The 16,170-nt window shown below is 44.6% G+C and overlaps 1 protein-coding gene across 2 annotated transcripts; it reads left to right on the plus strand.

Annotated features, from left to right (window-relative positions):
- Nucleotides 1-3,760: 3,760 nt before the first annotated feature.
- PERCC1 (proline and glutamate rich with coiled coil 1) lies at nucleotides 3,761-15,106 on the plus strand. Of its 2 annotated transcripts, none has more exons than XM_026704578.2 (2): nucleotides 3,761-3,821; nucleotides 12,354-14,220. In XM_026704578.2, exon 2 carries the CDS (start codon nucleotides 12,368-12,370, stop codon nucleotides 13,199-13,201), a length of 834 nt encoding a protein of 277 aa, XP_026560363.1. In that variant the 5' UTR covers nucleotides 3,761-3,821; nucleotides 12,354-12,367; the 3' UTR covers nucleotides 13,202-14,220. The 2 variants fall into 2 exon arrangements, with proteins under 2 accessions (XP_026560363.1, XP_087768873.1); XM_087912747.1 differs by lacking the exon at nucleotides 3,761-3,821 and adding an exon at nucleotides 10,174-10,274 and having other exon boundaries at nucleotides 12,354-15,106.
- Nucleotides 15,107-16,170: the final 1,064 nt, after the last annotated feature.

A 16,170-nucleotide genomic window follows, 5' to 3' on the forward strand; every position in this document is an offset into this window, starting at 1 on the left:
CTCCTGCTTGGGCAGGGGGTTGGACTAGATGACCTACAAGGTCTCTTCCAACTCTGTTAATCTGTATCTGTACCTCACAGGGTAACCTGAACGACTTGTGTATGTTCCTGTCCAGGTAGCTGACTTTCTCCTTTGATTTTTCTCATTGTCCATCTTTTAAGCCATCGTTTGCGTGGCTTTATCTCAGGCGCCCAAAAATAGCAACCAGGAGTGAATGGAATGAGGGACTTCTACTTGCACCCTAAATGTGAACTTGGCCTCTTTTTCTCAGCCTCCATAGAAAAATCAATAACTCCAATATGTTAGCACTCCAAACGAGCTCCAATATTACACGGCCATTAACCTCACAAGCACTTAGCTATTTTCTGCCCATTAGGCGGAACACCAGGTTGTAGCTTTCTACATGCTTGTATTCACCGGTGTTGTAAAAAAAAAAAACAACCCAAGGCCGTAACAAGTACATGCAACTCTGAGATGGGTAACGGAGGATAAAACGTGTTGTCCATTTTTTAAATTTTATTTACTTATTTGAGGCTGCCCTATTGGGGCACAAGGAAATCTGAGGGGCGAAGGATGGATGCTTTCAAATTGTGGTGTTGGAGTCCCCTGGACAGCAATCAGCCGATCCTAAAGGAATTCAATCCTGACTGTCCTTTGGAGGATAGACACTGGAGTTTAACTACTTTGACTATAGCAAAGAAGACAAAGTAGACAAGATGAAATACTTTTTAACTTGGGACTTGTTTTACCAATTGTTAGATAACAACGGCAGAAATTAGAAATCGGAAGAATGTCCCTATTTTTAAGGAAAGGCAGAGATGGTATTCAGCCAGCAAATCCTACCTCTGACTGGCCCCGCCCCCATCTATTCTCCACCTACCAAGTCCCAGCTGATTGGCTGGGTCTTCTTTTGTTGCCCTGCACAGGAGAACGGAGCTGTAAAGCAGGTTAGTGGGGTGGGGAGGGAAGGGGGATTTTGCAGTATCCTTTCCCTGCCACGCCCACCAAGCCACGCCCATAGAACCAGTAGTAAAAAAAAATTGAATCCCACCGAGTAAAGGATGCTACAACTGCTATTACTATATATTTGTAAATGGACCCAGACAATACACTGACTGCTAAGCACTTACATATGTTAAAGGAAAATGTATACATTAAAAAAAAAAGGTACTTTGACTACGTAATGAGAACAGAGGACTCCTTGGGAGAAGACCCTGATATTGGGAAAGATGGAAGGCAGAGGATGAGAGAGTTAGATAATGTCACTGATGCAATGAATGCATGGGCTTGGGCAGACTCAGGGGGCAGTGGAGGATAGGGAGGTCTGGCGTGCTATGTCCATGGAGTCATGAAAAGTCAGACACAACTTGGCAACCGAACAACAGCAACAACTGAATCAGTGTTGACTCCTGGCCCCTGCCTAGAAAAGTCTCGACAATTTGGGCAAGATTTTCGGACATGGTTTGCTGTTCTTTGTGTCATAGGATGGAGAGAGAGAGATGCTCCAGGCCCTGTCATTTTAAGTACAGGTAGTCCTTGACTTACGTGACCATTCACAGTTACAACAAGTCTGAAAAAAGTGACTTATGACCATTGTTCACACTTACAAAACGTTGCAGCATCTTTATGCTCATGGGATCAAAATTCAGGTGCTTGGCAACTGACTCGTATTTGTGATGATTGTCTTGGGGTGTGTGTGTGTGTCATGTGAACATTTTTTGTAACCTTCGGACCAGCAAAGTCAACCAGATTCACTTAAGAAGTGTTTCCAACTCAACCACTGGAGTGGTTCACTTCACAGCGGCGTCAAGAAAGTTGTAAAATGGAGCAAAACTCACCAACAGAAATTTGGGGCTCAATTGTCGTAAGTCAAGGACTGCCTGTACTTTTCGTCTGCCATATATTTTTACTACCGGTTCTGTGGACATGGCTAGGTGAGAGTGGCTTGGTAGACGTGGCCATGTTACTCGGTGGGTGTGGCTTTGTGTGTGTGTGTGCAGCAACCCCCCTTCTCAGGGGTGGGATTCTACTGGTTTGCACCTATTCGCTAGAACCGGTTGTTAATATTCTAAGCAGTTTGGAGAACCAGTTGTTAGAAGAAATTACTGGCCTAATCCTGTAAGAAAGGCAGGAAGGAAACATTCTGGTGTTGCTTACAGAAACTGCCTCTCCATTAACCCTTATTGCATTCTTGGCAGGACTAGACTTCTTGTCTCAGGAACCTCTCTGGAGTTTTTCCCCGCTCCTTTGCTGGTACTTGCTTGTGTGGAGTGACCATTGAAAGTTACAATGGCACTGAAAAAAGTGACTTATGACCATTTTTCACACTTACGACTGTTGCAGCATCCCTACAGTCATGAGAGGCCAGGTGAGGAGATGCGTGCCTCGATGTGAGTGATATTGAGCTGGCCACACCCAGCCAATAATATGACCACCAAACCATGTCCACCCAATCACATGACCACCAAGCCACGCCCACCAACTAAGCCATGCCCACAGAACTGGTTGTTAAGAAATTTGAATCCCACCCCTGACCATGCTCCATTATTTTTTGTCCTCCTGGGCCAGAAGGCTTCTGCTCCCAGATGGCTTCCCTGAGGCCCAGGAAGGAATAAAATGGAGCGCTGGGGGGCCCACACAGTATCCCCTCCGTGCTCCATTTTTTGGCCTCCTGGGCCTCAGGAAGGCCTCCTGGGTGAAGCAGAAAAACAGCAAGGCGGATCCTGGAACAGCTGATCATTGGAATAGCTGATCGTTGGGAGAAAAAAATAAGAATTTTTTTTATATCTGAACCTTTGGATATCAACTTTCTTTTTTTCTTTTAGCTTTAGCAAATTTTATTTAGTTTTCAAGATTTAAAAACATAAAATAAAGCTTTATACATCATTATATCAACATCAAGACATCTTTTACATTTCCTTATCCTCTTTTTATATATAGACTTTACAGTTCCATTACTATTACACATTTCTTTCATTATTCAATTTCAACTTAATATATAAATAAATATAGATGGATATGAATTCATCAACTTTCATCAACCCTCGCCAAACAAGAACAAAACCAAGGGATGTTGGGAGATAACTGGACCCAAATCCAGCTGTTCTAGGCTAACTACTGGCCCTCTGAGGCAGTCTCTTTCTTCCTTCTCAATGCTTTATTTCCAACTTTTGGAAATGCTAAAGGGTTTGATGTTGGCAGCCGCAGATGCCCCCTCCAGAACAGGGGTCCCAGTGGTGGGATGCTGCCGGTTCAGACTGGTTCAAGCGAAGTGGTAGTTCTGACCATCAGCTGGCCCTACCCACCAGTGGTGGGATTCAATTTTTTTTACTAGCGGTTCTGTGGGCGTGGCTTGGTGGGGCATGGTGTGGTGGGGTGTGGTGTGGTGTGGCTTGGTGGGGCGTGGCTTGGTGGACGTGGCAGGGGAAGGATACTGCAAAATCCCCATTCTCTCCCCACCCCACTAACCTGCTTTCCATCTCCGTTCTCCTGTGCAGGGTAACAAAAGAAGATCCAGCCGATCAGGAGGCAGAGAATAGATGGGGGCAGGGCCAGTCAGAAGTGGTATTCTGAACTACTCAAAATTTCTGCTACCAGTTCTTCAAACTACTCAAAATTTCTGCTACCGGTTCTCCAAACTACTCAAAATTTCCGCTACCGGTTCTCCAGAACTGGTCAGAACCTGCTGAATACCACCTCTGCCACCCACCCAATCTTGCCCTATCCTATCCTTCCTTTCCTTCTTTCTGGCACAGTTGATTTGCACATCACAGCTGATTTCCGTGCTTCAGCTGTTCTACTTACCGGGGCTGACCTAGAAGGTAAGCATTTGAGCTTCAAATTGCTATATTTTGAACGCTGCGTGCGCTCACAGAACTCGTTGCTAAACCAGTTGCAGATCACCACTGTGGGGGCCCCAACCCACGGGCTGCAACCTGTTCCAAAACCGGACTGTGGGAAAAATGGGGTAGCGTATGTGAGCACACAAGCGTCCTCCTCTGGAGCGCCCACCGTTCACCCAAGTGGAGCTTCGCACACGAGCGCAAGTGCCTGCCCGTCACGTCCACTAAGCTGGAGAAAGTTTGGAGGCCAACCAATGCTCTAGAAGGTTGCTGCCCCACAAGACTGGCAAAAAGGAGCCCGTTTTTCAAACCCACTGCTTTGCGCAAAAGGGACAGAAGGTCTGGTCCCCTCACTCTTTAAGAGGTGCGTCTGGGTTTCTTTCGCCGGTGCCCTTTGAACAAATGACGTGCAAAAACCCAGCCCCATGTGGGAGTACTTTGCCTTCTCCAAACATTGCCTCTGGCAGCCCTCCTGCCTCTCCTGCAGCTATATTTGCAGACTCGACAAACAGATCCGAGCAGCAGCTGATAAGGCAGTCGTTGCTCTTCCAATATGCTCCCGTGACGTCATCAAGGCTGCTTCTGGTTCCGTGGTGCACAAACCAGCAAGGCTGATCTTTCAAGGCACGGGAGTAGATCAGGAATCTTAGGATCCCTTCTGCAATCTAGTGGGGTAGATTGCCTTTTTTTTTTTTTTTAAAGATACAGGCAGTACTCCGACTTAACGACTGCACTTCTCTTGCTGAGCGAGACAGCTTTTATGTGAATTTTGCCCCATTCTGCAACTTCTCTTTGCCAAAGTTGTGGAATGAATCACTGCAGTTGTTAAGTCGGTAACAGGGTTCTCAAGCAATTCTGACTTCCCCATTGGCTTTGCTTGTCAGAAAGTCGCAAAAGGGTGATCCCGGGACGCTGCAACCATCATAAGTACATGCCAGTTGCCAAGCATCTGAATTTGGATCACTTCTTCATTATCAGAGATTCTCTTTCCGTGACTTCCATTCTTCCCCAAAACATAGAGTGCAACCTACTGAGATCAGGATAATCCTTGTTTATAACTGATTATGACCGATTAGCTGCTATCAAGTTTTCCCCTGTCCAGTTTTGTCTGACTCTAGGGGCCAGCGCTTGTTTCTGCTAGCCAAGCATTGTTCAAAAGCATTTCTGTGGTCAGGTGGCCAGCAGGACTATATGTTGAGATGCATGGAACCCTCTTACCCCAAAGGGTATCTATTTATCTACTTGTATTTATTTATTTATTTTATTTATTTATGTGTCAATTGCTTACAAGATAATAGGTATAAGTAAAAACATAGTTATGAATACATGGATACATATAAGAAAAATAAAAGAAACAAAAGAAACAATAAGACAGGGATGGTAGGCACGTTGGTGCACTTTGCATGCCCTCTGCAGACCTCTTGGGAAAGGGGTGAGGACAATAGTAGACAGTCTAAGGTTAAAGTTTTTGGGGTTTGGGGAAGAAACCACAGAGTCAGATAGAGTATTCCAGACATTGACCACTCTTGCTGAAGTCGTATTTCCTGCAATCAAGTTTGGTGAGGTTAACCTTGAGTTTGTATCTATTGTTTGCTCTTGTATTGTTATGGTTGAAGCTGAAGTATTGACAGGTAGGACATTGCAATGTATGATTTTATATACTATACTATACAGAGTTCTACTTCTACCTCCCCACCTGAAAAGAAATCGCTTTCAAATGCAAAACACAAGCAGAGGAGAGGAGGTTCACTTTTACAGCACCAAGTAGCTTTAGTACAGAACAGTTGAACTAAGCCACGCCCAGGCTCCTTGCTGTCTTCTTCTTGCTCACACAGCAAATACTGTTTCTGTTTGCAAACAGCCCTCAACTCTCTCACACACACTGACAGGACGCTAGACAGATGAATACCGATGGATGCTGGTAGGCAGAGGCAGGATTTTTAACCCTTATTTTCCTCCCCAAAAGCTAAACCCGACCACATAGTTGCGTAGCAAAGCCCGGGTATGCAGCCAATGTAGTATATATTGGAGGTGTTGACACTTTGAAAGCTGCATGCAATGAAATTTCATTTTATCAAACGCCGATTAGTGCACATTCAAAGTGACAATAACGTTATTCTAAGCCTAAATTCTAAGCTGAGCCTTTACCATGAGGGATGGACAGATTACGGGCCTCCAAGTTAGTGTCCACCCTTACCAATCAGATAGATGTTCTTTCTTTTTTTTTTTAAATTAGAGAATTAGAGATGCTTGGAAACAATGCACAGGTAGTCCTTGACTTACTGATACGACCAGTGAAGCATTTGTGAGTTTTGCTCGTTTTTATGTCTTTTCTTGCCACCGTTGTTAAGTGAATAATTACAATTGCTAATTTACGAACACGGCGGTTAAATGAAACTGGTTTTCCAATTGACTTTGTCATAAAAGAGGATCACAAGACCCTGGGACACAGCAATCACCTTAAATATGAGTCACTTACCGTTCGTCTGAATTTGGATCGCAGGAACCTGGGGACAATGGTTGTGAGTGTGAAAAATGGTCATGTCCCTTTTTTTGTGGCTTTGGTCACTAAATGAACTGTTGTAAGTTCAGGACTGCCCGTATAAGGAAAAAAATGGCTTGTTGCAAAAGTTGTTAAGACTGTGCATTTGGAAATTAATCTACTAAAATATCCATTTTTGCAAATTCTGCAAAATCTGGATTTTTAAAGCTGCCTATTATAATACTTCAAAGAAAGATTTATCTGTTCTTGTTTCTAATGCTTTCAGGATGTGAGCAATCAAGCTATCAGGCCAGGAAGCAAAAGGCTGTGAGCTCAAATCCTGCCTTAGCCATAAGAGCCAGCTGGGTTACTTTGAGCCAGTCCTGCTGTCTCTCAGTCCAACCCACCTCACAAGGTTGTTGTTGTGGGAGAAATAAGAGGAGGAAGGAATGTTGAGTGTGTTCCCAGCCTTGAGTTATTTGCAGTCGGGAAATGAACAAACATGTAAATAAATAAACAGAGTAAAGCTTTTTTGCTTTACAAGGATGTTGCAAATGGGAAAACTGTCAGAGGGCTTGGAGAACTCTCATTCAATTCCTTTTTAGCCCTGGAGAACATAAGTGTCTTTGAACCAGCCAGTAAATCTCAGAATAGAACAGAATAGAATAGAATAGAATAGAATAGAATAGAATAGAATAGAATAGAATAGAATAGAAAATATGGAGTGGAATAGAGTAGAGTAGAGTACAATGCAATGCAATGCAATGCAATACAATACAATACAATACAATACAATACAATACAATACAATACAATACAAAATATGGAGTAGAAGAGAAGAGAAGAGAAGGAAGGGACCTTGGAGGTCTTCTAGTCCAACCCCCTGCTTAGGCAGAAAACTCTATACCACTTCAGACAAATGGACAAAATGTAAGGTCATCTTACCTTACAGGGTTTTTTTAGCGTGCATGTGTGAAGCCTCTACTGGACTGCCTTTACTCCCTGAGAAAAACTGGGCTAAAATGGTGAAAATGCAAAAATAAAATAGATGATAAGATAAAATGAGAAGAGAAGAGAAGATGATAAGAGAAGATGAGATAAGATAGATAATAAGATGATAGATAAAATTGTTTTATCTTGTTTTGATAAGTTAACAGAAAAACAAACAAACACCTGCTTTTCTGAAATTCCAAAACTGATATTATTGTAAGGAATTATAATTCTTTAAGGAAACTGTCTTGCAGGGATGTTGGCCGTATCCTGGGTGGAAAAAAGAAAAGCAATTTGGTAGCCATATCATACAGCTAGTCCTTGACATATGACCACAATGGAGCCCCAAAGTTGTTCTGCTAAGCAAGACAGTTGTTAAGTGAATTTTGCCCTATTTTACGACCTTCCTTGCCACAAGAGTTACTGGTTACATTAGTAACCCAGTTGTTAAGTGAATCTGGCTTTCCCCATTGACTTTGCTTGTCAGAAGGTCACAAAAAAGGATCATGGGATCTCGGGACTCTGCAACCGTTATAAATATGAATCAGTTGCCAAGCATCTGAATTTTGATCGTGTGACACGTTAAATTGGGATGCCGCAACAGTCGTAAGTGTGAAAGACGGTCGTGAGTCACATTTTTCAATGCCGTTGTTACTTTGGACAGTCACTAAACAAACCGTGGTAAGCGGAGAATTACCTGTACATAAAAACCAGGAAGAGCTTTGATTGTTCCCATGGCTGCCATCTTGCCTTTTTTTAACCACATTTGGGTCAATAGGTGCTGTTGTCCCAAAAGTTCATACGCCGACAGTATGTGAGAATTCCTCACAGACTGAATATTCTCCGTGTCTCTCCCTCGTTCTTTCCTTTTCTAATGTTTTGTTATTATTGTTCCTTTGAGGTCTATTGTCAGGGCACCAACAAATCCACCCTCATTCAAAGCGAAAGTCTCTAGCCGCATCTCAGAAAAAGTAAATTGGTTTATTAGAAATTGCCATGTTGGCGCATGTCTGGGTGCAGCCAGTACTCAATCACATCACGACCCTGGTCTTGACCCTGTTCTTTCCCCCACCCCCCTGGGTGTGACTTCTCCAATGAGACACATCCGTCTCCATCATGCTCCTCAACCTTCTTATACTCCAACAATTTTGGGCTGCCAAGGTGATTATCTAGGCATTTCAAGAATGCCATGTTTTCCCCCAATCCCTTTTTCTGGCAGCTAAAAAGACCAAAGGAGTCTCTTTTTAGTTGACATCTATTTAATAAAGACCCCCCCCCCCAAGTTTTTTAAAAAGTCTAAAATGAAGGGCACCCTAATATTTCTACTCAAGCAGCTTGGCCTTCCAACCAGAGGTGGTATTCAACCATTTCTGGAGAACTGGTAGCGGAAAGTTTGAGTAGTTCAGAGAACCGGCAAATATCGCCTCTGATTGGCCCCGCCCCATCTATTCTCCGCCTCCTGAGTCCCAGCTGATGGGCTGGGTCTTCTTTGGTTGCTCTGCACAGGAGAACAGAGCTGGAAAGCAGGTTAGTGGAGTGAGGAGGGAATGGGGAATTTGCAGTAACCTTCCCGGGGTGCCATGCCCACCAAGCCACGCCCACAGAACCAGTAGTAAAAAAAAATTGAATCCCACCCCTGCTTCCAACCCTCTTTTCTATCCTAAAGGTGTGTAGAGATTCTCAGCCCTCCAGGTCATGGTCGTCCCAAAGGTGTTTTTTTTTTTTTTTGAGGAGGCAACTGGACTTTTTGTTTTTTTTGTTAAAAAAAATTGCTTTTGAAGACATTTCACTTCTCATCCAGAAAGCTTCTTCAGCTCTGACAGAACCAGGGATGGGCTGCTGGGGGTCGGGACAGCCCCTATGCTAAGATTCTGTGCAGTTTGGAGAACCCACCCCCCAAATCCCACTCCTGGCTGGCCTCACCCACCCCTTCCCCTCCCCTCCCAGGAGTCCCCAGGTGGCCCGTTTTGGATGCAGGTAAATGCAGGTCGCGCAGGGTGGCTCGGGGAGGGTGAAAAACGGACTTCCTGGAAGTTTGGGAAGGCCGGAAATGGGCCCGTTTCCGGCTCCCAGAGGGCCTCCGGAGCCTGGGGGTGGCCAGTTTTGCCCTCCTGGAGGCTCCAGGAAAGCCTCCGGAGCCCGGGGAGGGACAAAAAACACCCCCCCCCGCATGGTGCAGGAGGCTGACTAGGCCACACCCACCATGGCCACGCCCACCCAGCAACCAGGCAGAGAACCCCTTGCTAAAACTTTTGAAGCCCACCTCTGGACAGGATCATAGTAGGGAATGGAAGGGTTTATGTTCCTTGCAGACAGCTGGTCATTTGCATCCTGGGAAGCGAAACGAAAAGAAAAATGAAAAAATGAAGACCGTCCAGTTGCCCCCTGGAAAAAAAAAAGGCACCTTTGGGGATATCTTTAAAAGGTTGCATTTCCCTAGAAAAGACTTTTCCAACGAGGAGGAGGAGGAGGAGGAGAACGCCAGCACCTCTTGTTTGCTCACAAATTGTTAGATAAGCATTACTTTTCTTGTGGAGATGATTTCTACTCCTGGAGTCAAAAGACCATGAAATTTAATTTTACGCCTATTTGACCAGGATCAATTTGGGCTCCAAATCAATGTGGGAGATAAGGGTCAATGGGCGCCAGGCGGTTGGGCAGCTGGAGCTGCAGAGGGTGGCGGGAACTCAGTGGCCATAACACTTGAAAATTGCCCAGGAAATCCACCATTAAGGTGAGTCCCTATCGCCCATCCTCGCTGGCTCCTTGTCGACAGTGTTCTCCGGTTGCCAGGCACTAAAGCAAACCCAAGCTTTGTTTACGGAGTCTACGATTACAATGCAGGCTCCAAATATTTGCTAGTCTGCAATCTTGCAGCTCCACTATAAATACTTTGGCTCCAGGTGGATGGGCGGAGAACTAGCAGAGGAGGCAGAGGGGGATTACCTGCGGAGAATCAGGTAAGCATCCTGGAGATTATTGGGGGGTGGGACTGGCCTCTGAGTCTCTGGCTTCTTGGCTGAAGATCATTTAGTGGAGCAAAATGAAGGGTACAGCTTTAATTAAGCATCTTTGGTCTTAGAATAGAATAGAATAACAGAGTTAGAAGGGACCTCAGAGGTCTTCTAGTCCAACCCCCTGCTTAGGCAGGAAACCCTATAGCATTTCAGACAAATGGTTATCCAATCCCTTCTTTAAAACTTCCAGTGCTGCAGCATTCATAACTTCTGGAAACAAGTTGTCCCACTGATTAATTGTTCTGTCAGGAAATGTCTCCTTAGTTCTAGGTTGTTTCTCTCCTTGATGAGTTTCCACCCCTTGCTTCTTGTCCTGCCTTCAGGTGCTTTGGAGAATAGCTTGACTCCCTCTTCTTTGGGGCAGCCCCTGAGATATTAGGACACTGCTATCGTGCCCCCCCGCCCCCAGACTGGACATACCCAGTTCCTGAAACCGTTCTTCATATGTTTTGGCCTCCAGTCCCCTAATCATCTCAGTTGCTCTTCTCTGCATTCTTAAGAAGTCCTTCAGGTAGATTCTAGTGGTGAATTTTGCACAGCTCCAAAGCTACCCAAGAAGCAATGAGACAGCAGAGTTCAAACCTGGCTGACAAAACTCCGGGCGACTTTCGTGCTGGAAGGGAGGAAGAGGAGTGGGTTATTTCTAAAATTTTCTGAAAAGAACCCCCTTATCAGGTGGAAACAGAACAGATCATAGTAGTGAAGGGGTCCTTGTTTAGCCTGCCGTGTGCAATGCTCATTTTCTATCCACAGGGCCTGAACAAGACAGCAAGGAGCATGCAGAATAATATTTTTAGGTGGCCTGAACGATATAGTGCAGGGGTGTCCAACCTGGGCCACTTTAAGACCTGTGGATGTCAACTCCCAGAATTCCCCAGCCAGCCCAGGATGAAAGAGAGTGGCAAATAAATTCAATAGTCTCTCTCTACATTTTGCTCTCTCCCACCACCCTCCCAAATGAAACAACTTTTGCGAAAGAATTTGGGTCTTTGGTCTATTCTGGATTTGAAAACATTGCTTTTAACAGAATAAGAGAGTTGGAAGGGATCTTTGAGGTCTTTTAGTCCAACCTGTCAGCCTTCAAGACTTTTCTCCCTTTGCTTTGCATCTTTTGGCTGTCATAAGTAACGGGGGGGAGGAGGGAGGGAATGGTTATGGGAAGTGAGCTGGAGGTGTTACAAACCAGAACTGTATAAGCTGGTGGGGGGGATACATTCTTGCTTAGGTTTCTATGCTATGCGCAGCTGCAACCCTTTATCAAACTATGTCAAGGTCAACGGACAGAAGCCTCATCCCCACCTGGAGATGCCCACAGGATGATATCCACAACTTTTAATTGGATGAGCCAATGGAACTATTGGGGGTGCGAACGTTGCCATTACTTTGTATATGTGACTTACGCGCCCATTTTCTCAGATTCAGAATTCTTTTGTTGCTGCCACTTGATTTCCAGTAAAAGATATCTTTTATCTGATTAAAAGAGTCTAAGTATTTCTTTCTTGGATTTTGAATGGAGCACCAGCTGACACAACCCCCTGCACAAGCAGGAGATCCTATACCATTTCAACCAGAGTCCTGCCATCTATCGTGGCGACCAAAGCTGGATACAATATTCCAAGTGTGATCTTACCAATTCATAGTAAAGCAATGGATCCATTTAATATTGCCTTTCTTCCCACTTCTTTAAGAGTTTGTTCAATCGGATTGTTATTTAATGTTGACCTTGTTTGAATCTCAAGAATGGCAATAGCACTTAGACTTATATACCGCTTTCCAGCCCTCTCTAAGCGGTTTACAGAGTCAGCCTCTTGCCCCCAACAATCTGGGTCCTCATTTTACCCACGTTGGAAGGATGAAAGAGGCTGAGTTAATCTTGAGTCTGGTGGGATTTGAACTGCCAAATGGCAGTCAGCCGGCAGTCCGCAGAAGTAGCCTACAGTACTGCACTCTCACCACTGAGCCACCAAGACAGCTTAGAGACGTTACAAGTGAACTGACTTTCTTTTTCTTTCTTTTGAACAGCAAAGGGGAAAAAGATGGCAGCTGGAGTGATACAAACTCTAAGCAAGTTCAGGCTACCCACAGAATTCCAGCATCCATTTCTGACCTCCATGGCTGGCCCGGAGATGAGTTTCCAGTATTTATCTGGAGAAGAAGACACCGAAGAGGAAGAGGAAGACGAGTCAGGAGAGGAAGGAAGGGAAGAGATGGAACTGGAAGAAGACCTTGGGAGCTCCTCGCGCAAAGATGCCTCCACCGAGGCCAGCTCCAGCATCGGTAACACGAAAAAGACCACGCAGCTCCTCCAATTTGCTGAACGCATCAGCCACGACATCCAAAGGTATTTTGGCAAGAAGAACAAAGAGCAGGAAGAGGAGGAAGGGGTGGAAGAAAGCAGCTGCAAGGCTCACGAGAGCCTCTGCTCCTCACCCCTGTCGGGACGAGCGACGTCCTACACAGATCTGATCGGGATTTCTCAGCGTGGGGAGGCTGAGGATAAAGAAGGTTTTTCTGACTCCCACACAGCTTTTGAGCAGCTCTGGAGGTCCCCATGTGGGAAAGACGAAAAGCTGGGGCCTCTGGCTGAACTTTTTGAGTATGGTTTTTGTAGGTGTCTTCAACGGCCTCTCTCTCCGGATAATAAGAAATGGATGTGGCTGGAGAGGAAATTTGCACATGTCGTCCCCATGCAGAGCAGGAAGCTGCCTCGGTCCTTCTGGAGAGAGCCGATGTTCAGCCCCATAGGCACCCCCAACGGCAACCCTCCCGATTTTAGCGATCTACTGGCTAATTGGACTTCTGAATCTGGCCAAGAGGAGCTGAATGCCAGCCGAGAGCATCTTGGCGAGGTCACCGGCGATGGGCACTGAGACGTGGACTCTAAGGAACCAAAGGAGGGTGGGAAGCAGCCTTCCTTTCTCTCATTGGTTCAATGTGTACATTTCTAAAGGCATATTCAGATAAACGTTGGTCTCCCCTAGTACTTTCCCCTCTCAAGGAAGCAATAAGGGCTTGGGAATCTATGACCAGCACTGACGATGTTACCTAGTTGGGTAATGAAACGTCTGCAAGAAAACAAGCAAGCTCAGAGAGCACCAAGGACCCCAACAGTTCTCCTCCTCCTCCCTCTCCTCCTCCTCTTCCTCCCCCTCCGCTTCCTCCTCCTCCTCTTCTTCCTCCCCCTCCTCTTCCTCTCCCCTCCCAAGCATTCCACAGCTGGTCTGGTCAATGCTGCCTGTAACTATAATCCAATATTTTTGCAGGGGAGGGATTGAGTTGCTCGCTCATGAAACATGACTATGAGTGATGTTTTGGGGCATCAGTAGTAATTAGGATTGAGATTTGGTGAGCTTGAGAGTTCAATCTTAGGTAGAGGCAGATGTTTCTCTATCAGAGCGCAAAGAGAAAATATTTACTGTGAATATAGGCATCAGGAAGGGAATCCGGCCAGTAATTGCTGACCTCCATCCAGTCACTCTGATTCTACCCTGAATTAAGGGATTACAGGGTTGTAAAAAGGGATGTGTTTGGTTTTTTTTTAATGGTGAGATGGATGCGAGAACGCTTTCAGAACTGAGGATGGTGCTTGGAAGGTCCAATTTTGTGAGTTGGGCTTTCTGGTTGATCTCAGCTCTTAGCGGCCTATCTGGAGGCAAACAGATTGAGACATGTCCAAGAACGTGTTTGCACTATAGAATAAGAGCCATAAATGAAAGCTCCAGAGCCCTCCTCCAATCCCTGAGCTTTCTTTTTTTAATGGGATGGAAGGGTAAATCTCAGGATTTGGCAGAATCCAGTTGACTTTCTCTGAAGTTCAGAAACAAAACAGGGAGAAAGTTGCTTCGTATTGGATGAAGGACTATCTGGGACAAGGGGTGTCCATCTTAGCAACTTCCCAGCTAGCTGCAGAATTCTGGGAGTTGAAGTCCACAAGTCTTAAAGTTGTCAACATTGAACACCCTAACCTAGGGCAACCTAGCACTGTTTTCTAGACCAGGAAGTAAAAAAACATCCTTCAAGCAAGCTATGGCCAAACACTTCTATTCTGCTGTGAAGAAAACAACTGGAGGTGTCATAGAAGTTGGTGATCAATTCTTCAAGGGAATCTCGAAGACAAGGAGCATCGTCATATGAATTCATCTAATTGATTTTTTTATTAAGTATCAAACAAAATCAAATGCAGCTACTCTCCTGCTCTATATCTTTTTCCTGGTGACCTCAACTTTATGGTGATCCAAAGATCACGTCATTTATTTCCCACATCCATCTAGAACCTGAGCGCCTCTAAGATAAGGGAGCCCAACCTGAATTAAATCAGCTATAATGAAGATCACTTAGGCATGTATCTCTCAGTTGCTCATCTTTCCATTTGATCTGTCTGATGACTAATTCAGTGACATTTGTTATTATGGAATTGTCAAAATAGTCATGCAACTAAATCAAAGGGAGCACGCAGTGATTTATTTAGTTTTGATTCAGCAATTTAACCACTGCCTCAATTTTAATGGATTCAACCCAGTGTTGACTCTTCCATTGTAAGACAGTATGGTTGGAGCTATAATTGCTTTCACCCCCATATTACATAGAAATAATTCAGGGTTTATTTATACAGTAATTACATTGCCTGCCTTATTAATTAATACTATTCAAAGGTCTGTAGCATCATGCTAGAGGGATAAGTCGATCTGGAACAAAACCGTATGATTATTGAAGAGTCAAAGAAAATGGAAGGGTTAATATAAGCGGTCTGAAAATAAAAGTGAAATGAAAATGGATTGAATAATATAACTTCACTGTTCGGTCTCTTCCTATTGATTAACAGAAGAAATCCAGAAATCAGAGGATACCAATCCATTTTTGAAAGCACATTTTTGTCCTTAATAACCAAAATGAATTCTCAATCCCAGGGAGCAACTGCACACAGAGAAAAAGATTGTGGGACTTTGTAATCCAAAGGGGATGAAGAAGGAATACCATGGTTGGGTGAAAAATATTTGAAAATAAACTTCAAGAGGATTGGAACAAAGTTTTCTAAGCAAATCTGTCTCTTTGCTTGAGAAAAGGATGTGAGAGAGGGAGGGAGGAAGGGAGAAGGAAGGAGGGAGGGAGGGAGAGAAGGAAGGAAGGAAGGAGAAGAGGAAGGAAGGAAGGAGAGGAGAGAAGGAAGGAAGGAGAGGAGAGAAGGAAGGAAGGAGAAGAGGGAGGGAGGGAGGGAGGAAGGAAGGAAGGAAGGAAGGAAGGGTACTTTAATCACATCATTAAACTGATTGGGAAATTCTAAGAATGGAAGTGCACACATCTCAAAGTTCCCAGATTTGAAAAATGCAAGGCAATGTATGGTTCTCCAACTTAATTTTCACTAGAAGAACGGAAGCAAAAGATCACTCGAAGCAATAATTCAGCTCCACTGGTTTGACAAGGAACGTTGAGTCACAGTTTGAGGCAGAACTTCCACTACAGTTGCCAAAACATTTCAAAATTTCTGTCAAAGTGGCTTTAACTGAACAGCCTTTATTCTAGCCCCAATCTAGCTTTTTTTTTTTAAAGAGTGGCCCCTAATACATTTCTCAAAGTTGAAGGTTTGGCCCAAAGAAACGAAAACCTGGTCAACTCAATTTCAATGCTGAGAGTGGGAAAAAAATCACATTTCAGTCCTTTTCTTGGGGCAATCTTATACTCCCTTATTTTATTTCGGATAGCATTCTTCCAGAAAGTTTGATTGGAGTTTGTTAAACTGGTTGTATTCTTTGGTGGAGGGAAGGTACAACCGTCTCTCTGCATTTTATTACGAAGCTGAGAGCCACGCCTGTTAGCAACTGGAGTTGGTAGCAACCCTGCC

This window comes from Pseudonaja textilis, chromosome 14, assembly GCF_049901715.1.
Source record: "Pseudonaja textilis isolate UNSWEBS1 chromosome 14, rPseTex1.2, whole genome shotgun sequence".
NCBI classification, from domain to species: domain Eukaryota; kingdom Metazoa; phylum Chordata; class Lepidosauria; order Squamata; family Elapidae; genus Pseudonaja; species Pseudonaja textilis.

Excerpts from the sequence above, each read along its gene's own strand:
- PERCC1 (XM_026704578.2), top strand. The coding sequence starts at position 12,368 with ATGGCAGCTGGAGTGATACAAACTCTAAGCAAGTTCAGGCTACCCACA.